At 38.0% G+C, this 27,809-nt stretch overlaps 1 protein-coding gene across 1 annotated transcript; it reads right to left on the reverse strand.

Annotated features, from left to right (window-relative positions):
* Positions 1–491: 491 nt before the first annotated feature.
* LOC149847183 (serine/threonine-protein kinase Nek5-like) lies at positions 492–27,809 on the reverse strand. The gene is made up of 15 exons (XM_089996861.1): positions 27,589–27,809; positions 27,211–27,318; positions 27,051–27,117; positions 26,882–26,947; positions 12,043–12,089; positions 11,894–11,939; positions 11,665–11,745; positions 9,749–9,791; positions 9,614–9,663; positions 5,702–5,783; positions 5,526–5,575; positions 5,139–5,212; positions 2,983–3,034; positions 2,234–2,899; positions 492–2,092 (listed from the first exon to the last, which is right to left on the reverse strand). Exons 1-15 carry the CDS (start codon positions 27,666–27,668, stop codon positions 641–643), a joined length of 2,964 nt encoding a protein of 987 aa, XP_089852987.1. The 5' UTR covers positions 27,669–27,809; the 3' UTR covers positions 492–640.

Here is a 27,809-nt window from a genome sequence, read left to right on the forward strand (position 1 = left end):
TTTTGTGCAATTTTTTTTGCGTTGCTGATCCGTCGTGCGTAACTAAGTCTGACTAGCGACGGATGAGATGATATCCACTGTTACATCTCTCTCTCTCTCTCTCTCTCTCTCTCTATATATATATATATATATATATATATATATATTAGGTACATGGGCCTGGCCTTAGGTCCGGGCCCAACCCAAGCCGAGATTAAAACCTGGTCTGACTAGTCGACTGGCTGGGCTTGACCAGACCATCAATGGGCTGGTCAAACCCATCCATAAACTAGGTCAGGCCATCCAGGCCCAGCCCGTTGTCCAGCACTAGGCTTGGTAGGTTTACCATCCAGCTGGGACGTCATTTGTTGTTTAAACTGTGGGGGTCATGCTGAAAGAGCCAGGATCAGGTGCATCACATGGCACACACAACTTTGAGTGTGCCTCTGCACCCGGCTGCCCTCCATCTTTGGCTGACAGTCTGTCAGTTGTGGGTCCAAAAGCAGATATTGAAATTCCAATTCAAATAAAAGAAAATAATATGAACATAAGAACACCTTTTCTTATCGGATGCACTGAGCAAACAAGGCCGAGCTGAATAAAACAACAGAAAGAAACGAGGAAAACTAGGAAACTCAACATTCTGGATCCTGCTATTAATTCAAGCAGGACTCCCAGAACTCCCCTCGTTCATCCCCTTTAGGCTCTTTGCCAACCATATTGCTGTCTCCCTTGGGGACACCTTGTCCTTCCCAAATGGTCTCAGCACCACTGCAAGCTCATCTAAACGCTTCTGCTGTAGCAGGTCTGCAGAAAGCTCCAGCAGCCCTTCCAGTGCATCTGATCTCTGTCTGTATGACTTGACATCCAATGCCTCCCATGCTTGACTCTCATCCTTGTCTGGACTCTCATCCTCGTCGTCGCCCATGTTCTCAACCGAACATTGCTTCACAGCTTTAGTTTGTGAATCCTCCTTCGTCACATTAAGTAGTTTACCCACATCCATACTCTGTACGCCCATTTCCACTGTTTCCAGTACTGGTAGCTCGCTGCCTACTCGAAAACTGCTATGCCTTATTACATGTATGACGTCGTCAAATGCTGGAGGAAGATGTGCTAATGGTTTCTCGGATACTTTGCATTCATTCTCAGAATGCAGGTTCTTCGAGGTAGCTGAGATGGAGCAAGAAGCTGTGTCAGGGACACAAGAACGAAGTTCTGTGACAGTGAATTTGTCATCCCCAGCTGGTGCTGAAGCAGCACTAGGCGCAGGCTCAGTTTTCGTGTCTGACTCACTCTGTCTGATTGAAGATGGTTCGTTTTCATGAGAACCATGATGTTCAAAAGTCAGGGAAAAAGGAGGCGGACTTGACTTCACCTCCTCGTCAATGATAACACTATTTTGAAAATCTCCATTTGCTTGTGGTTCTCTGGCCTTGGATAACAAAGCACTATCCATGTATGCAGTGCTCTCTATGGATTGATTTTCAGACCTGGCAACTGCTATACATGAAGTAGAACATGCAGAGGGATCAAGTTCAGGAATTTTGGTACTCTGTATGTGATCTTGACAATCAGGAATAGAAGGCTTACAGAATGGATTACTCCATTCCCTCTCAGTGCCAAGTTCAAAATCCTGCATCACTGTCTCAAAAGATAATTTAAGACGAGTATTAGATGTTTGAATTCCAAGGCATGGGTGTAACCCTGGACTTTCTGTATGTGAAAGGCAATCGCCGTGACTTGGCATCCACTGCACACATTGCTGCTCATTCCCTCTTATGGTGCCAGAAACCTCAACAGAAAGTTTAAAATCCTGCATGGTGTTAGATGATGATTTTGAACTTGAAACATCTGTTTGTATTTCTCTGCATGCCTCCAGTGGAGCTCTTTTAACCTCTTCGTTGAGCTTACTTTTTGGTCGCTTCATTCCACCTTCAGCATGTTCAGATTGTTTCATCTTCACAGGAGATAATGTTCTTGCCAGACTGGGAATTGCAGGTTGTTGTCGTGGCTTTCCAGAAAGTCCACCTTCTGCAACAGGTTTCAGGGGACCAGATGATGGCACTACAGCTTTTGCTTTACTCTTAGGTGAAGTCTCAAATGCAGTTAACTGTATAAAGGAAACAAAAAGGACAAGAGAAGATGAGGGTTTTCCCTTAAAAGTTGGTTTGCTGACTAAGATGAACTATCCAGGCCACCTGAACAAATTATGTGAAAGAAAAAGGAGAGAAAAAACTTGTCGACATCTCACCACATGCTTAAACGGGTGTGTCTTTAGTGCCTTCTTTGATGGATCAGCATTGGTTTTGGGTGCAGCAACACCATTATCATTAACAGGCTTCGGAGAGGATGTAGCAACAGGAGGCTTGAAAGCAGCAGGCTGTGCCTCAATGTTAGTCTTTTGGCTAGATACTCCATTGCTCTTGGAACGAGAGCTTCTTACAGGTGAGCTGTCTTCCCCAGCTTTGGCCTCCTCTTTCAAAATAGTCTTCACATTTTTTAGTGGTTTTACTTCAACTTTAGGTTTGTGATGATCGCAATGATCATTGATTGTATGTTGCTTTTCTTCTCCACTTCTCTTAATGCATGGAGCACACTCATCATTTGATAAACAAGATGTCTCTGCTGATGAATGAGTGCAGTTATTAGCACGGTCCACCAAATCATCAGTTGAGCCTATTGCTGTCTCACTAGCCTTGTGGTCATCCAGCCCAAGACAGTGGCTGCTTTTCCCACTTGACTGCACACTCTCCCTGTCACTGTTAGACATGCTGCTGTGGTGGCTTTCGGCGATGCTGTTATTATGGTGTGAACTGCAGACGGGCTTCTCAGGTGGAGTGGATGTCACAGAATGCGTTATGGCATGGTATTGATCAACATATGGTTGCAAGTAAGGATGCCTTAAGATCTCAGATGCCTGGAAATTTTGGTAACCCATTATTAAAAGTCAAGGAGAAATGGAAGTATGACTTTGGCAAAGCAGTTGAAGCAAGATCTTACACTAGGACGATGCTCTGGATTCTTTCTCAGCATACTCTTGATAAGCATTTTCCTGCATTTTATGTCAATGTGTGATTCCTCTTACAAAATTGAATATGATCTACTATATCAAAAGTATATGATAAAAAATTCAGGCAACACATTGTGGTATTTAGAGAGTAAAAGTGCAGACACACAATCAGGGATGATGATTGAATCAATTGACAAAAAGGATATTTAGCCAAACTTGATGAGCACAATGCTCAAGAAGAAAAGGTAGTTTGTAAAATTAATTGCATAAAAGCTACACTTTTGCTGATTTAGGCCCATGCAGCAATAAGAAAGGTTGTTTCCAGGAAGCAATTCTCCATCAATCTTCCAATGTCTGGAACCACCTTTTGATATTATTTTTCAAAAATAATAATCAAATAATTCTAGAGCATAGTAAGAATACAAATTAATCAAGCAAATAATTTTGGCAATCATGGGAACGTGCAAAAAAAAAAAGGTTTTTATTGTCTCATAAATGTAGAAAAGGATTCCAGATAATAAATTGATGGGGTTAGATCGCAGTAAGGCATGTGTTTCCTAAAATCTTAAAAATTTATTACACCAAAATTAGAGTTATGCAAGTGTAATGACAACCAAGATATGGCTTTCTCAAGGATAAATAATAGTACAATTAGAGCCTAAGGATTAATCATGAAATGGAGTGTCAATATTCTTATTTGAAGCCCTAAATGTAATATTGCCTTTTAGTATGGTTAGACTATAAATTGAACTATGTATTAGTTGGAGGCCTTGATAGAATCTTCTATTTAAGTTTTTCTAAACTGAATATCCGTGTGTGAAATCCATGATACAAATTGTGTGTCAATCTTTTTCTGCTTGGTTTTCTAATATTACTTTAGAAGTGATGCTAAACACCATGAACTTCAAAATTATTTCGTGGAAATTGTGCACAAGCATGCACGAGCACACACACACAAGCACATGTGCACATGATACTGATGTCACAGAATGTGTAAAGCAAGGTTGCCAGACTAGGAAGCAGAAGCTGAAGCTGAAGCGGGACACGATACGGGAAGCGGAAGCGAGAAGTGATGCATTTTAAAATGTATAGGAAACAAGAAGCGAGGAACAAAAAAAAACATAAGAATTGAATAGGAATCAAAATGGAACACAAATAAAAAATATAATAAAGGTGATTATTCTAAAATTTCATGATTTTTTAGTGTAAGAATTAAATTTTTAACAAAATCTAAAAATGATGACTACCAATTAGAGAAAACACGTGGAAGTGAGTGAGAAGCATGAGAGGAAACCATAGTCACAGATGTCGACGATATTTTCAAAATATTGTGATATTATTGTTGTAAGTTCAGCAAATGATAATATAGGTAAAATATTGTGATATTTTGAAAATATCGCTAATTTGATAATATCACGATATTCTCACAAGAATATCGCGATATTCTTGAAATATTATCACGATATTATCAATTAGTTCTACTGTTTTTATTTAATTTTTATATTTTAAATATGTTTTTCTTCTTTCTTTCACAATTTTTACTTATTTCTTTTATTATTTATGTATTTTTTGTCTAAACATGATGTTTTCTTACTTATTTTTTTATATTTTTTAAGCCCCGAGATTTTCTTGAGATTTATCACCAAACCTATAATAAATAGCCGATAATGATATTTGTGACTATGGAGGAAACACATAAAAACATGAAAACTAGTGTACCAAAACCGTAAACTGCCTCTATTGTCAATCACATCACAACGAGGTTCCTATCCATGCAAGAATTGGAACCAGTGAGGGATTGACCCTGCAAAGTGGTATGATCCTGGGTGAGTTTTGGGATCAGAGACCAAAATCATGCCAGAAAGAGACTTTAAAAATTATTACAAGTTTATAACATAAGGCCTTAGCCATTCAACCATCAGTTATTTTGAAAATCAAAGAGGTGAAACTTTCAGCTCTCTTCACTGTCGTCACACCAAAGGAACTGGAAAACTGAATTCATATTGATGGCTCTCGTTGAAAAAGGACTCTTTCAAATAACGTGTTTCTAGGTTCCATTTTGGAGTTAGATGAGCAAAGCCAGGCACTCTAAAACCCAGAACTAAAAAGGAGTGAAAAGCAAAAACATAGTGTCACACATACTTACAAAGAAGAAGAATAACATGCAGGCAGCGGACCAATTGAAGAACGATTTATTTTGCTTATAAGCCCAGCCATATCCTAAAGCAGATGCATATGACCCAGAATCAGATAAACTAGTATGATTGCTCTAAAGAGGCAAATGTTAATAAAAAGACTAACATTCAGCCAAAAAAGAAGCCAACAGAAAGGGGAAAAAATCATGTATCAGGTATCTGCTCTACCTTTCTGTCATTTTGCAGTTAACAATGCATACATTTACTAGAAATACACAAGTTATTTGCAACAAATTGTATAAAACAAGGACAATTTCTTGCAGAAAGATACTGGATGGCAGCACAGTCTTAAAGTTTAAAAACAGGCCATGGGATGTATCAAGGTGAATATGCCTTACAAAAGCTTTAAATGCTGGACGATGTGCAGCAATCTCATACATACAGCAGCCTGTGAAAGCACAAGAAATAACAATTTTAGTCCAAAATAGGATAATCATACAAAATGTTTAAGAATTAGTAACCACAGAACGAAGAGAGAGAGAGAGAGAGAGAGAGAGAGAGAGAGAGAGAGCACCTAGAGACCAAATATCGGACTTGAAACCATAAGGAATATCAGCCAAAAGCTCTGGACACATGTAATTAGGAGTGCCCACCACCTGCAGAAATCATGAAAAGAGACAAAAAGCTACATAAGTATTAGCTTTTCCTTCCATCTTTCCTGCTCCAATTGAAATAAAATAAAATAAAATATTTGTAGGTTATCATTGTGACAAATATTACTTAAAGTAGTTAACTGCACAGATTCTTGTAAATTTTAAGAAAGTATAAGGTTAAATAGGCTTTTTTTTAAGCTAAGGTTAAACAGGCTCATCAGAACCTTGTGTTCACATTATCAAGGATGAAAATCACAGACCAGATCTTCAATAGATAGCAAAGTAGTATGGTAATACATCATGACAGAAGAAAATTAATGAAGAATGTTTTAGAAATTCAGATAGTAAAACAGTTACTATGTTGCCGGACTAGGTTATGACTTGTGATACACTCTCTAGAAAAGGTGATCCATGAACTCATCTTTGTATCATATACAGGCAAGTAAGAATGGTAGTCACCAAGAGCATGATTTTCAAAGTCTATGTAAGGTATAAACAGATAAATGAATAAATATTATATATATGTCACCGCAAATGAGTTTTTCAATATAGTTTTCAAAATACCAAAAAACATCAAAAAAAAAATTTATTGAACTTGTGTCACAGTTTGTTGTTAATTCCTTTTTCATGTTTTATTGAATCTTTTCCATTTTTTAAACATTTTTGCACAAGACACTAAAAAATATATATTTTTCTATTTCATTTTCCAAAATACCATCCTTTGCCAAAATTTCCAAGACCTTCAAGAAAATGATTAGTTTTAAGAATAGTTACTAGAAGCTTACTAGTAGCTCCAACGCATGCTTCCCAATAAGTGTGCTTTGAAAACATGTAGTGTGAAACTATCTGAAGCTTCAAAGGATATATGAATCCCAAAACGTGAACCTCACTTCCCACAACATTTGAACTTCCTTGATATTGGGAACCTGCTTTCCTTGCAAAGGAATCACGCTTCCCTTTTAGGGCGTGTTGTTGCCCAGTCAAAAAAGTCAAAGAGGGTTACTTTATCATGGAGAAAAAGTCACTGGGGAACCCAGTGGCTTTTTTTTTTCTTCAAAAAACAGGGAGAAAACCCCCTCCCAATGCAAAAAGGAAAAAAAAAAATTCTCCCCTGCTTGAATTCATTTGTGGGACCCACCAAAAAGTGATGGTTTTTATCCCCATTGACTTTTTTTACTGGGAATTCAAACATGCCCTTAAAATTTGTTTTTATTCTATAAAAGCTGAGATATGAGGCGTATTTTTTTCATTAAAAAAGAAAATTGAAAAGATAGAGTAAAACCAAGGTTACCAGACTAGGAAGCAGAAGCAGGAAACAAAACCAGAAGCGAGATATTTTAAGATTTATAAGAAGCGGGAAGCGATGAATCAATTTAAAAGCGAAATAGGAATAAAAGAGGAAGTGATATGAGATCAAATGGGAAGTAAAATACAAATCAAAGGAGAAAGAAAATAAAAACTAAATTAAAAATGATTATTCTTAAATTTTTTTATCTCGTAGTGTAAGAATTAAATTCTTCTCCAAATCTAAAAATGATGGTTGTCAATTTAAAAAAAGTACATGAGAAGTGAGCAGGAAGCGTGAAAGGAAGCACATGGAAAACATAAAAAGAAGTGAGAGAAGCATATAGGAATCATGTAGGGAAGCATGGAAGAAACGTGTGAGAAGCATAGGAGAGGTGTGGGAGAATCAAGATTCCTATCAAGTTTCGGAAGCAAGGAGTTTCACACTTTCGAAACGAGTTTCAGGGAAGCACACTTTCCACCTAGCTATGAAGCTTTTGGTAACTCTGAGTAAAACATACACTTCAATGGCAGCCTATGTAACATGGACACTTCTAAAAGAGCAATGCACCCATGTCACACCCGAGTCCATGCGGGTGCGACATTTGGACATGGCTTATGTAGTGTCATGTGTAGTCAACCATACTTGAGACCATTTCTGTCCAAAATTGGACTCTATTAACCCTAACCAAGTGCAGTTCTACACATAGATATACACATACATATGCACACATATACATACATACATATGCAAGTAAATAAATAAATATATTTACATCCACACCCCCACACCCAAGTTTTTTGAAATTGCCGTGTCACACACTTTGCACCCACACCTGCACCTGCACCTATGTGACATAGATGGCAGCTTGTACCTTCCCAGTTGCTTCCTCTACTGCATCCTGCTGGCTTCTACTATCGGCTTTATAACATTTCCTGCACACTTTCCTCAATGCTGTCCAAATGCCTTATGCTTCACCAATGAGGCCATCGCTTAAAAACTCGCTTCTCGACTCCTGCATCATGCATCATTTGTTGCACCTATTTCTTGCCTTAATAACTGTGCATTTAAGATCTTGTACCAGGTTGCCATGCTAGGAGACTGCTGATAAGATTATTATTGAGTATATTTAGGTGCTGCTAGCATCCACAGCCTTTAACAGAAGCTAACAGTTCATTACAGCCTTTTGGCCCCTTGTGTATTTCAAAATATGATGGTGATCTCCACTCATTGTCACTAGCAAAGGCAAATAAGTAATTTTTAAAAGTAAAAAGAAATTTATTAGTTATACGATACAAATATCTGGAGACTTCTAATGTGCATATAATGTACTGAAATGCCCTTTTGGTGACAATTAACCTAAGGAACCACCACAGTTTTCCAGAATTCAGTAGGGGGCAAAAAGAAGTGTTGAATTAGTTAAGATATCTACACACACATACACAAATACATGTGTAGATAAATACATATATCCATACATACATAAATAATAACAAGTTCACCGCTTCTTTTTCCTCCTATCATATTCTGAAAAGTTGTGGTGGTTCCTTACATGCATCAAAAGCAGCACCTATGTTGTCTCCTCTAAATTCATAATTCTTGTGTCATTATTCATTAAGAATATAATATATCCCATGTGCCAATAATATCAACATACGATGCTAATTCTCTTGTGATTATTGCTTGCACTCTGAATGAACCATAGCAAGGTGGCCAAGAGATGTTCTATCTTATCAAAGAAGGTAAGGATGATTGTATCTGTTGAAGTCCATGTAAGAAAAGGTAACTTTAGGACAATATCAGAATGCATACTTTTAGACATTTTATGGTGAAAACAACTGAATCACTTATATTCTGGAACCAAATTTAGAAATCAATCTGAGTGAGCTGCACATTCTGGCACTTGATGAGAACAACAAAAAAAGTGTGGCAACAGATGTGGTCCATGGACGATTGAATTTTAAGAGTCATTAACACACATCAAATAGGTCAAATCACAAAAGGAATTGCAGAAACAGAAAAGACCAACTGAAAGGTTTGTTAAACATAAAAAACTTGATCAGTTTTCATATAATGAAAAATTGATCAGTTATGAAAAATTGATCAGTACTTAAGTGTTCTGAAGAGATTGACCACAATATTCTATCATGTCAAAAGCTAAAAGAAAACAGATAGAAATGAAGCATTACAATCTGAAATCGCTACAACTTAGGTCTCATCAATGGCTTCCTACTTATCAAACAAGATACTATTCTGTATGTTTCTAACAGAGAGTAATATATCAATCCAACACTAAGGGACCAATATTCAAGTATCTAATGAATAAAATGCTCAACATGATATCTATATCTGTTACATCTTTCATCCTTTTCAATAATAAAAATGATAAGGTAGGTGATGTCAATTTGTAATGATAATTGACTAAGGAGCATATGTATTTTCATCCAGCAAAAAGAAACAGCAGCAACTTGTCTAAAGAGTCATATATAAAGTATAAAAGAAACACTGTCAATATAAGAAATCATGATTAAGAAAAAGTGTGACTTACAGAAGAAGCTAAATCATCTGCCTTTAAAGTTTTAGCAAGACCAAAATCACCTGCACACAGATAGAAGGTAGGATAAAGGATATTCACTATTGACAACAGAAACTTGCCTTTGTCAATTCTTATAGAAGCACTTACCAAGACGAACATCGCGGTCCTTAGTAAGGAATATATTTGAGCACTGAAACCAGGGATACATAGAATCAGCCTAATGCATATATGTGATTGATACATTGTCCAACATATGATTTTAAATGAATAAATTCCTGGTGCAGCCTTCAAACCATGCTCGTGCAAGTAATATCATAGAAACAAATGACAAGAAGATGTTAAACCTATGATCCATGTGACAGGAACATGTCATTTTGACTTATTTATCCTAGGTCTAGGTCAGATAGCACAACTGGCATTTCAAAAAATGAGCTGTACATAGTTGAAGCCATAGTGACAAACGTTTTAAACAGCAATTTCTCATTTTTCGCGAGAAATTGAAAAGATTTCATAAATCTCGCACTTTTTTTGGCAAAATCTCGGCAATAAAAAAATGAATTAAAAAATATAAAATTTATTTTTTTAAGAAAATATTAATAAAAATTATTTAAAAATAAAAATACATGTTTTTTTTAGATAAATAGCCGTTTAAAACGTAAATATCGCGTTTAATTCGAGGTATTTATGTTTTTTCATAAATCTCGCAAGATTTTCAAAATCTCACGACAAATTGCCATTTTAAACTTTCAGGCAATTTCTCGCGATATTATCGCGAGATTTTCATAAATCTCACGATATTTGTCGCTATGGTTGAAGCTTCATCTGATTATTACCTGAGACTATTTAAATTTCAAATCATGAATAAAGCATACAACAACAACTACGCCTTCATCCCAAAACAATTGGGGTCGGCGATATGAACCAAAAAAGAAAATCATTCTGGGTCTTCCACATGAATCCTTCTCCTCCAATCATTTCTATCCAATGCCATGTCCTCGGTGAGGTTCAAAGTATACATATCCTTTCCTATAAAACATAAAATTTTAAAATGTGAAGGTCATATTTTTGACCTCATCAATTTACAAGTTATTCACATGGACAATAAAGAGGTTGTCTCTCGCAACCTTCATAAAGATGATTAGAAAGAAACACTTCACTCCCCTTGATATAGGACTAATATTTAAGGTCCACATAATGCTTATAGATTGTATAAGCAACAATTGGATACGTTAATGCTGCTAATGATGTTGATGATAAATTTGGAAACTTCAATTCACTAAGGTAGATATATTGCATTTAAGGCACCATATATCACTTGAGAGAAATGTTCCAGAGTGGACATGTAATTGACTCAAGAGGCCATGGCTTCAACTCCTTTTCTCTAAATTTATTTTTACATCTCTTTCCACCTCTTTTGTTTTTAAATCAATTTCAAAACCATCATTTTCTTTTTTAAGGGGAACCAACCATTATACATAAGAAAAAACACGAACAAATAATAGTTAGTTTGTTTAAGATGCATAGGAAGTTAAAGGTGTGTGTATCAGTGAATGCCTCGTGTCCTGATATTCACAAAATTCATTTCCATGCCATGCTTGTGTATGTGCAAATGTCCATGTCCAGGACATAGCTAATGGTAGCTCCTCCAACTTCTATAAGCAAGAAATTCAAAAGCAAAATTTTCTAGAGATGTCTAGACTCTAGAGTTTGAAATTATGTCGAACATTTGAAAGTTTGTGTTAAATCCAAACAGTTGTGGTATTCTCATGCAATTTCACCAAGAAATTCCCAACGTCTAGAATGGAGATAAGAAACTTTTCAAAAAAAAAATCCTAATATTTTTTTATTATTATTACTGACATTAGTGTGTGTTTTTCTAGAGAAGTACATGTCTGTAGAAACATATCCATATAAGGGCCCCCATTGATGGCATTCCAAAAATGAGATGATATTATGTAATCAAAAAATTAGTTAATGATTCAACAGAGTCTGTAAGCTGGTAAACAAGATGAAGCACACTAAAGGTTATTGAATTTTTGGAGTCTCCATTACCAGCAACCAACCTTGAGATCCCGGTGCATCACAAAATTTGAATGCAAGTACTCCACAGCCAGTAACAATTGTGTGAACCATTTGCACAATTTCTGACCAGTATTGACACAGACTTATCAGCATGACAAAATTGAAATTGGATGGAAATTAGCAAGAAATAAATGCAAGTATCAAGTGTAAGCAACTCAATGACAATCTTATTAAACATTAACCTCATTGGATAAATTAAGATGAGTATACCTCCTCTGAGAATAATTCACCGTTTGATCTTTTCATCAATTCAGCCCTAAAGACATAAGAAGACATTGCCACTAAGAATGATTTATGATGAATTAGCAGGTCATTTTCTTTAGTATTAGTAAATATTGCTGGTTGGAATCGACACTCACATGTCTCCACCTTCACAATATCCTGTAATAATGCACACATAGCAACCCTGTATTCATGCAAAAGCTCACATAAGTATTTGATATAAAGCTTAAATAGATACACAAGAAAAAGCAAAAAAGAAAATTATCATGGCAAAAGAACAAATACCACATTTATTAGGATAATCAAGTCCACATACTTAACACAACTTACATGATGGATGTTCCTGGTGTTGATTTCAATTCTCTTGGAAGCTACTAAGGCTTAACATATTCAAAAGATTCTCTTTATCTAGACATGTGACCTTTCCTAGCCTCTTAACTAGTGTCTGAAGTACTATAAAATTATAAAACTCACTACAAAGATGACCTTGCTATTATATCAGTTTTTTACATACCACCCATCTTCAAAGAAATAGTCCACTGTCCCAACCTTCCCCCCCCCCCCCCCCCCAGACACACCTAATAACACAGACATGCATGTATATATATGGGTGTTTCTATGGTGGTGATGTACCACCATAACTTACAGTACACCTTGATTTACATAGATATATGATCCAAATGCAAAATCTAACATTTGGATCATGCTTAACATGTTCTGTTTACTATTTCCATGTGTTTAAAGTTGACTGAAATATGATGTTTTATACCATTTCTAGACCACCCTTATTTTCATGAATTGTGAGCAACTGGTTTTCACAGACTCAAAAGTAGGATCTTATGATGTACTAGACATGATAAAACCTTCTAGCATATGAATAAACCATGCTAAACATACATGTATGGTTAGATCCACCATTTGATGGTTACATCTATGCAAACAAGAGTGTGTCCCACCGTAAGGTATCATGGTACAAAACCACCACACACACACACACACACACACACATATATATATATATAGGTTAATCTAATGTTAAACTAGTTGTATTTAACATTAGATAGATTCAACCATTTTTAAATTACTAAAATACCTTTAAAAGAATGGCATTTTTTGAAAACTATAGTTACTTTTGAAGTCGAAAGGTAATTTTGATAGATTCGTCAAGTTATTTTTTTTTTGGAAAAGGTGTTTGACTTTTCATTTCTCTCCAAGTTAAAAAGAATTATAATGCCCAAAAAAGTAACCATGCATTTTAAAAAATACCTTTCTTTTAAGGGTGTTTTAGTCATTTTAATATGATTGAATGTAGCTAATGTTAAATACAACTAGTTCAATGTTAGATAAACCCTATACATACATACATAAAATAGAGAGAGAGAGAGAGAGCAATATGATCATTGCTATGCGCAACCATTTTGTTGGGTGCTTGACTTGTAAATAATGGTCTTGGATGTTTATCGCAGAAGTGTGCCTGACTTTAAGCTTTAACATGAACCAAGACATGGTCCCCATTGGCCTTCCATAGAAACAAGTCATCCAAGATGCAGTCACCCTCATGCATAAGCTCTATTGGCCGCTTAGTAGTGTAAGATTATGATCATTCCAATTACTCGTGAGGATTACAGGTTCCAGCTGAAGTGCATCTCATCTATCAACAAGTTCAATTTCACCTGTAACAATTCATCGCATTTTGGTAAGGTGGGCAAAAACAGGGCAGTTTTCAACTACCCAAGTTTGGCTTGGTAAGATCATGGTTCAAACTCTTTTTCTTTCGACTCAAAACAAGCTTGAACTATAAATCAAGGTTGCTTTGCTAAACCAGCCAAATTATAATGCTTAACATGGTTTTCTAAGGGTTCAAGAAACTCTTTCTCTTTCTCTATATATATAGGAAAAGTGGTAGCAGTCTACCACTTTTCCGGCCTACCATGAGTGAACAGGAGTTCTTGGGTTGTTTTTCGCTAATCTGACCTTGCATATGTGGTCAACATGGTCGATTTGTTAGGAAATGACACTTGGATCATGTTTTTTTTATAAAAATCATGATTTTTAAGCCTTAAATATTTATGAAAATTTTAGACTGTCGTTTTTTAAATCTTATAAAAACATACTTGCATGTCCAAATCAGACGATCTAAGAGACAATTCCTATAAAATTAAGCATGTAGAACTGTTGATGATTAAATTTAGGTTCGAAAGATGGAACTTAGTTGCATTCGCGTAAATCCTTCTTAAAAAGCGTACGAACGCCATTACAAGCTTTGACCGTCCTTCGCCTTGTGGGAAATTAGAGACAGAACAGGTTTTCTTAACTCCATAGCTCGAATCGCCATCGTGGATTCGCAATATGCAAAATAAAAGATAAAATCGTGTATAAGCACCTAATCCGAAAAATAAATATGATTGAAATAAATAGATTAGGGATCTGATGAAAATACCTTTTTTCAAACGCGGGGGTTCGTTTGATCATTTAGGCTTGTTCTTCTGTCTGTAGTAGATATGATCGTTCTTCAGAGGCAATGTTCGGACATCTCCCATTTTCCCCTTGATCATAGGGGTGGACCCTTATTTATAGGCGTTAAGAGATGAGGTTAATTGGGAGGAATCATTGTTAAGAGAAAGTTTATCCGAGGGGAATATTATCTCGGGATTGTGCACAAGTAGTTAGAGATGAGGCAAATATGTTTCATTTGAACGACTAAACTGGTTTGTCCATCCCAAGATGGACGTCTAAACAGGTTTGACCGTCCACCGGAGAGGATAAACCAAATGTTCAATTGGCTGGACAGTTGAACTCAGATAGCCGTTCGGGAAGGACAAGGTGGTTGGACCGCTGAACCGGAGTAGCCATCCCAAGTCGGAGGGCTGAACTGAGATGGTCGTCCAAATGCGGTGGACAGCTGAACTGTTTTAACTGTCCGATAGATTTTCTCGGTTTTCTTGCATTGTTCTCTTTGTAAACTCCAACCTACAACTTGATTCTTCAAAAGATGTTAATATTTTGAGTATCTTAGGAAAAATTGAGTGCCTATAGATGCTTATCTTTGTCATTAATCGATATAATTTGGTTTATGACAAAGAAGTAGACACTCAAGGTTTTGGAACAGTAGGTTGTTGGGACCAGTGTTGTGAAAAGCGTTGAGGCGTAGCGAGGCGCTCTATCAAAATCTGAGGTGAGGCGTAAGCCTCAATTTTTTTAAAAAAAACTTTAAAAAACTATAAAAAATATCTAAAATTATAAATAAATAAAAAATGTTTTATTGATGAAGCAACAACCAACAAAAAATAAAAAATCTCAAATAAATACTGAAAAAATATGAGATTAACATGTAAAAGTAACATTAATGCAACAACTTGATCTACATAAGTATCTAAGAAACCAAAATTCTCTCACAGCATGAGATATTCTTATTTATGTTGTTTTTCAAACATTAGAAACCAAAAATCTCTTCAATTAAATTGATCTTTTGTCGCATTTGCAGGAAAATAAAACAGAGCTAAAAAAAACATAGAATAGCCATCTGTAATAGAGAAAGCATGTGTGTTCAATCCAATTTCAGCAAGCAATGAAGTTAACTGACGCAAAACCGAAGCATAAGTGTTATCAAAATCGAGATAAAAGAACATTTACAGTTCTATAGAATCATTCTCATGGAGCCGAATCATTCAACAACAAAGGAAAAAGACCCAAATACTCAAATGTGTATCAACAACTTAAAACACTCTACCAAATATGCAACAATCACAATTGCATCATTTATTTAGATGAAAATAACATGTATACATCTATGAAGCATCTAAAGCCTGTAGTTTTGATATATTTATATGTATATCTAATAAGTGAAAATCAATATTAAAAGTATATCATGTCATTGGTATTGTGTTTGCTGAATTTGCTAAAGAATCTAACTTATGTCTAGAGACTCAACACAATACACATGCTCTATTTCTCCAACTTCTGTCATCATAATATATCAGCTGAACACCTTTGGGTTAGCAAACTCGGCAAGTTTAGTCCCTAACTAAGATATTGTTTTTTAACTCAGTTAGAGACTAATCCGATCCAACTCGGGCAAGTCACGAGCTGACTCACCGAGTTTGCTAACCATGCTGCAAAGAGCTTGAATCGACCTTTATCTATTGAAATCTCGTTAAAATCTATAAACTATAACTTTTTTCTATTGAAATCTCGTTGAATCTATAAACTGTCACATAGGTATGCATGCAATAACAGAGGAGAGAAGAGGCTAACATAGGAGAGAGGTTCACAGATGAGGCTGACAGAGGAGCAGTCTTCTTCTTCTTCTTCTTAGGTTGATAGATAAGTGAGAGGTGGGAGAGAGAGCAGAGAGTGAGAGAAGGGGGAGACGAGAGGTGGGAGACAAGCAGGGAGGTGGGAGAGAGACGAGATAATGAGGGGCCCCGACCAAGTAACCCTATTTTTTGGTCAAATGGGGGCTTTGACCCCCATTTGACCAAAATAAGGTGAGGTGTATGTACGCCTCACCTTGAGGCGCGCCTCGCCCTGAGGTGTACGCCTCAAGGCGTATGAGGCGTGCACCTCAAGGCTTTTATGTCTTATGCCTGCGCCTCAAGGCACAAAGCCCATCTCCTTGAGGCGAGACACACTTTTAATAACACTGGTTGAGACTAAGTCAGTCCTGTCGAACGAGGTCGGGCTAGTGTTCGAGAAAAAACTAGATTGTTGAGACCGTGATGGGTCTCGCCGAACGAGGTCGGTGCTAGCATCCGAAAGAAGAGTTGGATTGTTTGAGACCATTATGGGTCTCACCGAATGAGGTTGGATCAGTCTGACAACTGGATTGCCAAGACCATTTTGTGGTCATGCCGAGCGAGGTCAGTGCCAATGTCGAGGGGTGAGCCAAGTTTTCAAGACCGTCTTGGTCTCACCGAGCGAAGCCAGGCTGATCCTGGATAACTAAATTGCCAAGACCATTTTGTGGTCTTGCCGAGTGAGGTCGGTGCCAATATTCGAAAATACTTTGTTTATAGTAAAGAGAGAAAATGTTGGGCTTCAAAGAGGGATAACACAAGAGAAATGTGGCTCCCTTTCATTCATTTTTGGCCTGTTTTGATTTTTGGATGCCTTTGATGATTTTATGCTCTAATTTGAAAAGTCAGGCATACTTTGATATGGTAACGACAAAGAGAGGGTAGATCTTTTTGTGTACTTCTTAGACTCAGGATCTCTATGGCTACAATCTTTGATGCATGCAATGAACTTTTATACACTGAGACTTATGCATTTGTAATAGAGTGGGTAGCCTATAACAACTATGAATGATTGATCATATAAGGTCATAAATTTTTTGTTCTTTTTAAAAAAATTAGAACATTCCTAACAAGTTGATTCATGCACTCGCGTCGACGTGACGTGGGTGCGGCTGCGGCACCTGGTGCGACCAATGTGACCCTGGGTGCGGACAACCTGCACCTAGGGTTATTTTTGTCCAAAATAGATATATTAAAAAAAATTAAATTATTTAAAGTTTTGTCCCATATACAAAGCTTTGAATGTTTAAAATATTGTGCATTAAATGTTTTGAGCCACATATATTCTTTTACTCTTTTTAAAAAGCTTTGTCATAAAAAGTTGAGTCATTACATTCTTTTATACTTTTTATAGAGCTTTATCATAAATGCATTAATAAAAAAAGTGAAAACTGCATTAGAATGAATTTCTATATTAAATGGGGAGAGAGCCGAGTAGGTCGAATTATGTATTAAATTTACTTTTGTATTAAATGGGGAAAACCGAGTAGGTCAAACTTTTGTACTAAATACATTAATAAAAAAAGTGAAAACTATGTTGGAATGGACTTTTGTATTAAATGTATATAAATCCAAATCTGATTAAGCAATACCTGATTAAAATCTGATTAAGCAATACCTGATTAAAATCTGATTAAGCAACACTTCTAAATTTTTTATTGTTTATGGTGAAAAACATACTTTTTATTGGGAGCTTGCTTTATGGATAAGTTTTATATATACATATATTAAAATATTAAAAAGTTTATATATATATATATATTAAAATATATATACCCTCCCGCACCCTCGCGCCCAAGTTTTTTTAAAGTGCCGCATCGCCACACGCACACCCGTACCCGCACCTATGTGACATAGCTGACCGGAGACTGCTACATCGTCATAAGTTTCAGAGATAAGTATTGGCTTTCTCCTAACATATACTTTTTGTTTTCAGTCCTTACCCCAAAGGCTGTTTCATGATCGGAGCCTGCCATCACGCTATAGTCTCAGGGGTAAGTATTAGCTTAAATGCACAGTTCTTTTTTTTTCATGATTTTTCAATGTTTTCCTATTGAGATAAAAGGAAAGGCCTCTATGGAGACTGACCTATGAGCAGATCAACATTGAAGGTATTCACCACTCTACTCTTTTCCTGAAGAGTTGGTCACATAGGTGAGTTTCGAAAGGCTTTACATTTATGCATTGATAATAATCTCATGCCCCTATAATTCATTCTTACTGACTCATGGGCTGGAATTATTAGATAAAAATACCTTGGCCTCGTTGTGTCACGGCCTTGTCTTCCTGTAAGAATTAAATGTCGTATATGATAGACTCTCAGGTGCAAGGATTTATTGGAGGAAAAGACTGTTTTTGAAGAGAGCTGGATCCGTCTTGGAGAAGATCCCTAACCTTTAACGATTAATGCAATGATATGCCTTGCATCGTGAAGTTCTATCCTCTTTCTATGACTATTGTAGTCAAGGTGAACGGGGTTGCCAAGACCATTGTAGGTCTTGCCGAACGAGGTCGTATCAGTTCAAGAATGACTAGAGTGTCAAGATCGTTTATGGTCTCGCCGAATGAGGTCAGACCAGTGTCTGGGACAACTGGGGCGTAAAGACCGTTATGAGTCCCTCCAAACGAGGTCGGGCCAGTGTTTAGAGGTATACCAGGTTTTCAAGACCATTTGGGTCTTGTCGAACGAGGTCAAACCTAGTTTTGGATGTGACGTTTGGATGCTTGACTACTAAAGGTTTCTTCTTGTCTAAGATGTTTGAACTTTGAAATGGCTTTCTGATGCCTTATCTCTGGGTTTTTTATAGGTTCAGACTCTTTTGACTTGCCCCCACGTGGTTTTGTCCAAAAGGCATCGTTGAAAATGATTTGAAAACAAAAGCTTCCTTAGCCTCATCAACATGAATAGTATTCTCCTACAACGAGGAGACAACTTGATAGAAGAAAATATTTTTCAATTTTGAGAAATTTTTTATTTTTTCTTTTGAAATTTTTGGTTTTTTCAAATTTTTTGGATTTTATAAAAACTATTTACAAAGTCTAGGTATTGGAGACTTACCAGGGGCTGGGGGATGGTAATTCAGGCTGAAATATTTTCTTTCGCCAGACCATGGTGGCTCTGCCCTGACATGTGGTTGCCATTTTATGGTGACTCTTTCTGAAGGAGAGACAACAAAGTCCAGGTTGCCTTGGAGCTTCTTTTGTTTCAAGCTGAGTCCTTATGCGGGGAGAGTCCATCCCGTGTTATCTAATGTGGTTGATCCTTTCATCGAGGCCCCTCTTGTGAGATGGTCCTTCCGAACCCACATGAGCTTTTCTCTTTTGGCTTTCGGCTTGAGCCTTTTGTATTCGAGACCTCGGGTTGTCCTTCTTGGTGCAGCGAGAAGAGGTTCTTTGGTGACCTTAGACCTTCTGAAGAATGGAGACTGTACGGGGAGGCCGTCCTTTCTGTAAAGGACTTCGAAAGAGGAACTTTGGTGTGATTGTTGTCAGGTGCGTCTGGAATCACATTTATCTGATTGACTTCCTGATTCTCCTATAGAACTCTGCGTCCTTGGACCCTTTGCCCTCCTTGATAACAAACTTGGGATACCAAAGGCATCGAACAAGAACAATTACTGCAGATGATGGTTCGTGGAATGCATACCATTGTGCTGGCAGAGGACCCTTGCTCCATACTGTTCTCTGAGAAACAGTTCTCATTCGCTTCACATGCCCGAACCACTATGGTATGATCGTTGTTGCTAGTCTTTGGTTGTTCCGCGTTCAAAAGCAGTTTCTTGTTGTCTATGTGGTCCTGGATGATATGCTTCAAGATGAAGCAGTCCGCGGTGTCGTACCCCACAACCCTATGATATCGGCAATACTTAGCCAAATCGTTCCTTTTCATCTGAGGAGGGTTAGACATTTTGGGTAGCCTGAGTAGGTTGTCCTGAAACAGCAAATCCATGACTTGTGGCTGAGGCAGCTCAAACTTGGTGAATGTCTGATCCTTGATCCACTCCGTTCTCATTCTGCTTCGTGGAGGCCTTTTGGTTATACGTCTTTTGTCCCTTCTTGCTGGAGTTTTGTTGGCATTGACCTAGTCCTTGGACTGGTCTGACTTCCTGTAGATGTTATTCTCTTTATTGTTCTTAAGGAACCCGTCGCACACTCCTCTCTTTATGCCTACCTCGAAGGCGGAAGCCTTCTTTATAAGTTTGGCATACGTTTCAACCTGAGCCATGCTGATCAAGCTTCGTAGAGGTTGAGAGAAGTTGTCCATCAGGATAACCAGTGCATGGGAATCCACAATAGGCTCTTTCATCCTGCTGGCCATAGACCGTCACCGATTGATAAATTCGTGGGCACCTTCCTCCTTTTCTGTTTGAGATCGTAAAGTTGACTTATGGTAGGAAGGAACTCCACATTAAACCTGAACCTCTTCATGAACAGATTTATCATCTGCTTTAATTCCCTGATGTTTTGAAGGTTCTGGGTGGCAAACCATTCTAGTGCTTCTCCATTTAGGCTTCTAGGGAACCAATTGATCAGCCTCCTATTGTTGTTTTGATATTTGGCCATGGTGCTCATGAACAAGAACAAGTGAATTCTTGGGTCTCCTTTTCCGCTGAATTTCAAGAACTTGGGAGGTGTATTATCGTCATCGTTACATCCCTCGAGTAAGAAGTCGTCAATTGAGTATTTTCTCTTGTCCATATCCATATATCTCATTCTGGATGTTAAGCTCTGGACCATGTCTTCCAATGATTTGATCTTTCTGTCTGATTCGGATGACATGGTTTGGACTGAACGGGTCGGCTTGGACCTATGCACTCTCCTCTCCAAATCAAACACTTGAGACTCTCCCTACTGACTATACTCTTCTCGCGGCTCTAGAGTCCATATGTTCCTTCTTCTGGCCTCCTATCGGATTGTGACCTCTTATATTCTGATTCCTCAGCTCTTTGGGCTCTTCTCTCGGCTCTGATCTTTTTTCATCCCAATTGTTCCTACATCACTCTCATCTTTTGTTCCATCATTTCCATATTCTTTCTAACCTGTGCTAGCATATCGTCTTCCATGGATCGGGCTTTGAAATGCGAGGTCTTAGGGATTCGTCAACTGGTGAACTCACTTGTGCTAGAACTATTAGTCTCGTAACCTGCGTGAGAGAATTTATGAGATTGATGAGGGTATCATTCTTCAGACCCAGCTTTAAAATGCGAGGTCTTGTAGACTCGTCTTTTGGTAGACTCGTCCATGCCAGAACTACCCATCTCATAACCCACGTGAGAGACTTTACGAGATCGATGAGGGAACTGACATGAGCTGGACTTGAGAAGCATCAAGGCCTTTTCCTTTTTTCGGTCGTCCATAGACTTATCAGGAACGTCTGTGTAGGTCCTTTCGTCTGGAAAATCATCGAATATGATGTTTTGCATTATATAGGGTGGCATCCTGTAGGTGAGATTCTCCAGAGGTGGTTCCTCTGAGATGGATTGGATTCTAGTTTTACGGGCTTTGGATCAGATATACATTATACCCCAGACAATTGATTCAAACAGGCCCAAACAAGTAATCGAGAGATTTTTGAAATAATTGGGTACCCTAGAAAGGTTTTATCGGCGAGGTCTCTTCAGGTTCTAGGGTTTTTGGGCTTCCTTCCAGGTCCACGTCGATACACCCCAGCTAATAACTGAAGGGTACTAGTATGAAGAATCTAGCTTTAATGGTACCGCCACTGACAATTGAAAGATACTAGTGGGAGGTCTAAAAATCTAAATGATAGTACAAGAGATTTTTAAAAATTCATAATAAATCAGGTCTCTTTTCCTAGGAGAGGAGTGAGATAAAACGAGAACCACTCAATGTGCCACACAAAACCCTATCTTTTTGGAGGTTGTATTTTCTTATTTTCTACGTGAGTATGCAAGTCTCCAACAAGCTAGATGTGATATAGCCTGACCCTAAATGGAATGCATGTAACTAATGCAAAAACAACCAATTTATAGGAAAAGGCAAATTACATGAACAAAAAAGAAGCCAAAAGAAGGTTGCACACACGAGGGTCTGCGGAGGGCAGAACCTACAAATTTGAGGATTTAAGAACGATAGAGTCTGCAAATACGAGGATCTGCAAATGTAACTAAACGACATTGTCAAAGAATGACACTGTCTGGTAGAAAACAACCAAATGTGCAGACACGAGGTTCTGCGAAACGACCAAATGTTACTAGACGACACTATCAGAGAATGATGTTGTCTGGCAAACCTGCCGGCAAGCGATGCCGGACGACAGAATCTGGACGGCTAAAAGTCGACGGACGACAAAACGTGGTGGACTGCCATAGCTAAGATGTTGCAGAAACGTGGTTCTGCGGCAGTGGCTCATAGATGGCGTTGTCACTAACGACCAAAGTTTGTCGGACGACCAAAGTTGCAGGCTTTGCACTCAACGAACGGCCAAATAGAGATTTTGCATAAACGTGGTTTTGCGAGCAGTGACCCACGGATGGCGATGTCACTGGACGACCAAAGCTACAGGCTTTGTAGTCAGCGGACGACCAAACAGAGATTCTGCAGACACGTGGGTTTGTGAGTAGAGACCAGTGGATGACGTTGTCAGAGGACAACGTGGTCTGTGGACGGCTAAACGCAGTCAGACGACAAAACAAGGATTCTGTAGACACGTGGGTCTGCGAGCAGAGACCAGAGGACAACGTGTTCTATGGACGGCTAAACACAACTAGAAGACAAAACAAGGATTGTGCAAACACGTGGGCCTGCGAGCAGAGACCAGCGGACGTGCTGTCAACAGACGGTATGGTCTGCAGACGACTAAACATAGCCGGATGACAAAACAGGGATTCTGCAGACACGTGGGTCTGCGAGGAGTGACCAGCAAACAGTGCTGTCAGAGGACGGCAAGGACTGCCGATGGTTAAATGCAGTCGGATGACAAAACAGAGATTGTGCAAACACGTGGGTCTGCGAGCAGAGACCAGTGGACGACGCTCCCAAAGGTCAGCGCGGTTTGCGGACGACTAAACACAGTCGGACGACAAAACAGGGATTGTCGTCCAATAGAGACAGAAAATCCGACAAACAAAATTTTCAAGGTTTCCATGTAATGTAATTCTAGCTATATATAAATTAAGAAAAATTACGGCGTCCCATCGTGATCGCCAAAAATTGTTGATGATTAAATTTAGGTTTGAAAGATGGAACTTACTTGCATTCGTGTAAATCCTTCTTTAAAAACGTAGGGACACCATTATAAGCTCCAATTGTCCTTCGCCTTGTGGGAAGGTAGAGATGAAACAAATTTCCTTAACTTCGTAGCTTGAATCACCATCGTGGATTCGCAATATGCAAAATAAAAGATGAAATCGTGTATAAGCACCTAATCCAAAACATAAACAAATTAGGGGTATGGGGAAAATGCCTTTTTTGAACACGGGAGTTCGTTTGATCATTTAGGCTCGTTCTTGTGTCCGTATTAGATGTGATTGTTCTTTAGAGGTAGTGTTGGGACCTCTCCCGTTCCCCCGATCATAGGGGTGGGTCCCTATTTATAGGCGTTAAGAGATGAGGTTAATTGGGAGAAGTCCTTCCTAGGAGAAAGTTTATTCGAGGAGAATATTCTCTCAAAATCGTGCAAAAGTGGTTGGAGATGAGGCAAATGTGCTTCATTTTCTCAAACTGATTGGACAACGAAATTGGTTTGTCCGTCTCGAGATGAACAACCAAACAGGTTTGTCCATCCACTGGAGAGGATAAACCAAATGTTGAATTGGCTGGACGGCTGAACTGAGATAATCGTTCAGAAAGGACAAGGCGGCTAGACTACTGAACTGGAGTAGCTATCCCGAGTCGGATGACTGAACTGAGATGGCCATCCGAATGCAGTGGACGGCTGAACTGCTTTAGCCGTCTGATGGATTTTCTCAGTTATTTCGCATTGTCCTCTTTGTAAACTCCAACATGCAGCTTGATTCTTCCAAAGATGTTAGTATTTTTGGCATCTTAAGAAAAATTGGGTGTCTACAAGAACATGTACGATAAGATTTAAGGAAAACATGAAAAAAAAACCTATGTCACATGGGTGCGGGTGCGGGTGTGACAGGGGCAAACATGTAAATATATATATATATATATATATATATATATAGAGAGAGAGAGAGAGAAGGGGGGTCCAAAATTGAAACTTCTAAATAAAATCATTTAAAACTTCAAAATATGGGTTTAATTTACACGTTGGACTTTAGGAGACCTTTCCTATTCTCAATGAAAGCTTTTAATTTCCAAGAATCTAAATAAAATCATTTAAAACTTCAAAATATGGGTTTAATTTACACGTTGGACTTTAGGAGACCCTTCCTATTCTCAATGAAAGCTTTTGATTTCCAAGATAGATTTTAGGAAACAATTTTCTATTATCAACACTTTCCAAAGTTGCCTTGTTGAGAAACTCGTTTTATGTTTTTGGTGGATGAGAGGAAGTTTTATTACTATTAAATGAGAGAGAGAGAGAGTTTAATGAGAATTTATTCACTTGAAAATAATGTTGTTCAATGCATTTTAAATGAATTTAAAGCAAGGGTCTCTTTTTTTTTATTTTCCAAAGCAGACTTTTTTTAATCCAAAAAATAGACCTAAATGACCCTAGGTGCGTTGACCGCACCCAGGGTCGGGTTGACCACACCGGGTGCCGCACCCATGTCGCATCGACACGGGTGAGGCACCTGTCTAGCTGAATCCCTGTGACATAGAAAAAAACCCTTCAAAATCCCCATAGCCCCTACTATATATATAGAGGGAATGGGGACCGTTCAACCAAAGGAAGGTCCAAAAATCTACAACCAATAATAATCGATGGCATTTTTTCTCTAATGATCGAGTTTTGATCATACTTTACATATTAGATTTTTAATATTCATTTATTGAGTGACATGTTTTGGATTATGAATTTTTGATGTTTAGATGCATTTATGAAAGCAATAAAAATCAACGGCTCACAACACTTTGTATTGTAAAGTTTTAAATGCATTGAAGCTATGTCACAGGGATTCGGCTAGCAGGGTGCCGCACCCGCGTCGACGCGACTCGACGCGGGTGCGGCACTGGGTGCAGTCAACCCGACCCTGGGTGCGTTGACCGCACCCAGGGTCATTTTTGTCCTTTTTTGGGTTTTTTTTTTAAATTTTTTGCCCTATGAAATGGGCTGCGGAATTTAAAAAAAAAAAATCTTTGGGGGGTGGGGGGGCGCTGCCCCCCTATAACCCCCCGCCAGGGGGGAGCCCCCGAACCTCCCTTCCTGCAAGGGCAAAAACAACAAATCAGGCTCCACAACTCATCACTTTCATCTTTGGGGACAACCATATAAGATAAAAAAATGGTAAAAAGTAAGTTGGGCATAAATGTCATGGACCTTAACAGCTACCATACATTCATACATATAGACTATACATGATATATATATATATATATATATATTTACATTTTTGCCCCTGCCGCACCCCCGCACCCAGGTTTTTTGGAAGTGCTGAATCCCCGCACCCGCATCCGCGCCCGCACCCATGTGACATAGCATTGAAGTTTTTTCACATTTCAAAAAATACCTATATGTTGTAAAGTCTTCATGTAAAGCATATTTCTTACTAAATAAATTATAAAGAACAAATATATGAGGTCTGACTGATGAGATGCTCAAGTATTGGAGAAAGGGCACCGTCCAATCATCATTGGTTGTAGATTTTGGACCTTTGGTTGGAAGGTTCTCCTTCCCTATATATATATATATATATATATATATATATATATATATATATATATATATATATATATATATATATATCACTGTCACCAATATCGGTGATATTTTAAAAATATCGCAAGAAATACTAATATTTTAAGGTAGCCGATACTAAAGGTAATATCTCATGATATTTTCAAAATATTGCGATAATATCGCGATATTTTTTGGAATAACTTTTTTTTTTGTTTTAAGTTTGCATTTCCTATTGTTTTGTTTTTTTTATATATTTTAAAACCTTTAAAACATGTTTTTTTATATTTTTAGAAGAAAAATAATGCAAAACTTATTATTTTCTTAGCTTTTTGTTGTTATTTATACTTTTCCAATTTTAAACTCCCGAGATATTATCTAGATTTATCAACTTCTCTCCGAGAAATACCCTCGCCGAGAAATTACCTTTAACGATACCAATGAGTATGATATATATATATGTTCGAACCAAACTCAAGCTTACCTGTTCAAGCTTTGAGCTTGCCTTTAACTACTGAACTTGAGCTCAGGTTCACTACTAATGAACCAAACTTAAGCAGCCTATCATTTTGTTCAATTCCACATTATCCAGGAAAAATGATATCCATATAGCTTGTTACACATGAGTGTTTACAAGGTCCTTAATTCAGCAAACATCCATCCTTTTATGATACTAAGATTCTCTTAGGAAGAAGATACAATTCTGCTAACTTGAGAAATTGAGGAGACTATGCAAAGCAATCAATCTCGATGATCAATGGAAGCATAGATTCATTGCTCCATTGCCTGAAAAGATGCTAACCGTAGACCAGAAGGCTCAAGGACAATTTGCAACATACATAACAACAACAATAAGACACTGTATTCATCAAAAGTCCAGAGGTACTTAAAAAGTTCAACAAATTTTTATACCTTCTCCACCCACGCCTCTTTGAATTTCACAATGTAAGGATGCTGAATCCGTGCAATAAGAGCCATCTGCAAACAGACAACAAGCACAAGGACAGAGTCGAAAAAATGATCATAATGGTGATGATGATGAGCTAAAATAGCCACCATAATCAACAGTATCATGCCTTACCTCCTGGTGTGCTGACATCCGGCAACGGTCTGTTTGCCGTGCCAGACGGATCTTCTTTAAAACATACCTGAAATTTGAAATTCAGAAACAGCCCGTTGACTGACAAAGAGGAAGAAGAATACAAATAAAAAGAGCAAGAGATCTAAATGGAAACACTTACTTCTTCTTCTCTGCTTTGTGATTGACAAGGATCGCTGCTCCAAATGCTCCCCGGCCGATCTGTTCCATTATCTCATACTGATCCATTCTCGATTCCATAATGCCGACACTGCAGCAGTCTCGTTAATCAAATAAAGGATTATTTCCTAGTGAAAAAAAAGATGATAATGCAGGAACTCTCCAATTTCTCAATGAGAAAGCCAGATTTCCTTCCGAAAAGCTCGAATCCACTACATATACATAAGAACAGGATCTTTGATCCAATTCCAAGCTAAAAAACACCAAAAGATATTAAAAAATCATAAAACAAAGACCGATTTCTGACGGAAATCTATTTCCGTGCCAAAACACATATATCTTCAAAAGGAACACCACGAACCGCTGCAATCTACACGGGGGAAACAATGATTTCTTCTCGAGAAGTTCAAATTCACAAAATAATCCCCGATGCAACGCCATGTTTCTCTTGTAAACGATCGAGATCGCTTGATTGCAAGCCCTGAATGAGCCGGCCGTCGAACTTTTCCAGCATTCCTTCCCAAAAGCTCTGATCGCCTGACTCCCCGCAGCGGAAACACATTCCCTCGAACCCCCGCAAAA

Source organism: Nuphar pumila, chromosome 2, assembly GCF_984573655.1.
Source record: "Nuphar pumila chromosome 2, dmNupPumi1.hap1.1, whole genome shotgun sequence".
Taxonomy (NCBI): Eukaryota; Viridiplantae; Streptophyta; class Magnoliopsida; order Nymphaeales; family Nymphaeaceae; genus Nuphar; species Nuphar pumila.

Bases quoted from the DNA above. Each gene is read 5' to 3' on its own strand.
- LOC149847183 (XM_089996861.1), bottom strand. From the start codon at position 27,668: ATGGCGTTGCATCGGGGATTATTTTGTGAATTTGAACTTCTCGAGAAG. The intron at 9,792-11,664 runs GTTGGTTGCTGG...CCCTGGTTTCAG, and splicing joins TGATGCACCGGGATCTCAAG to TGCTCAAATATATTCCTTAC. The intron at 5,784-9,613 runs GTAAGTCACACT...TGATTTCTGCAG, and splicing joins CAGATGATTTAGCTTCTTCT to GTGGTGGGCACTCCTAATTA.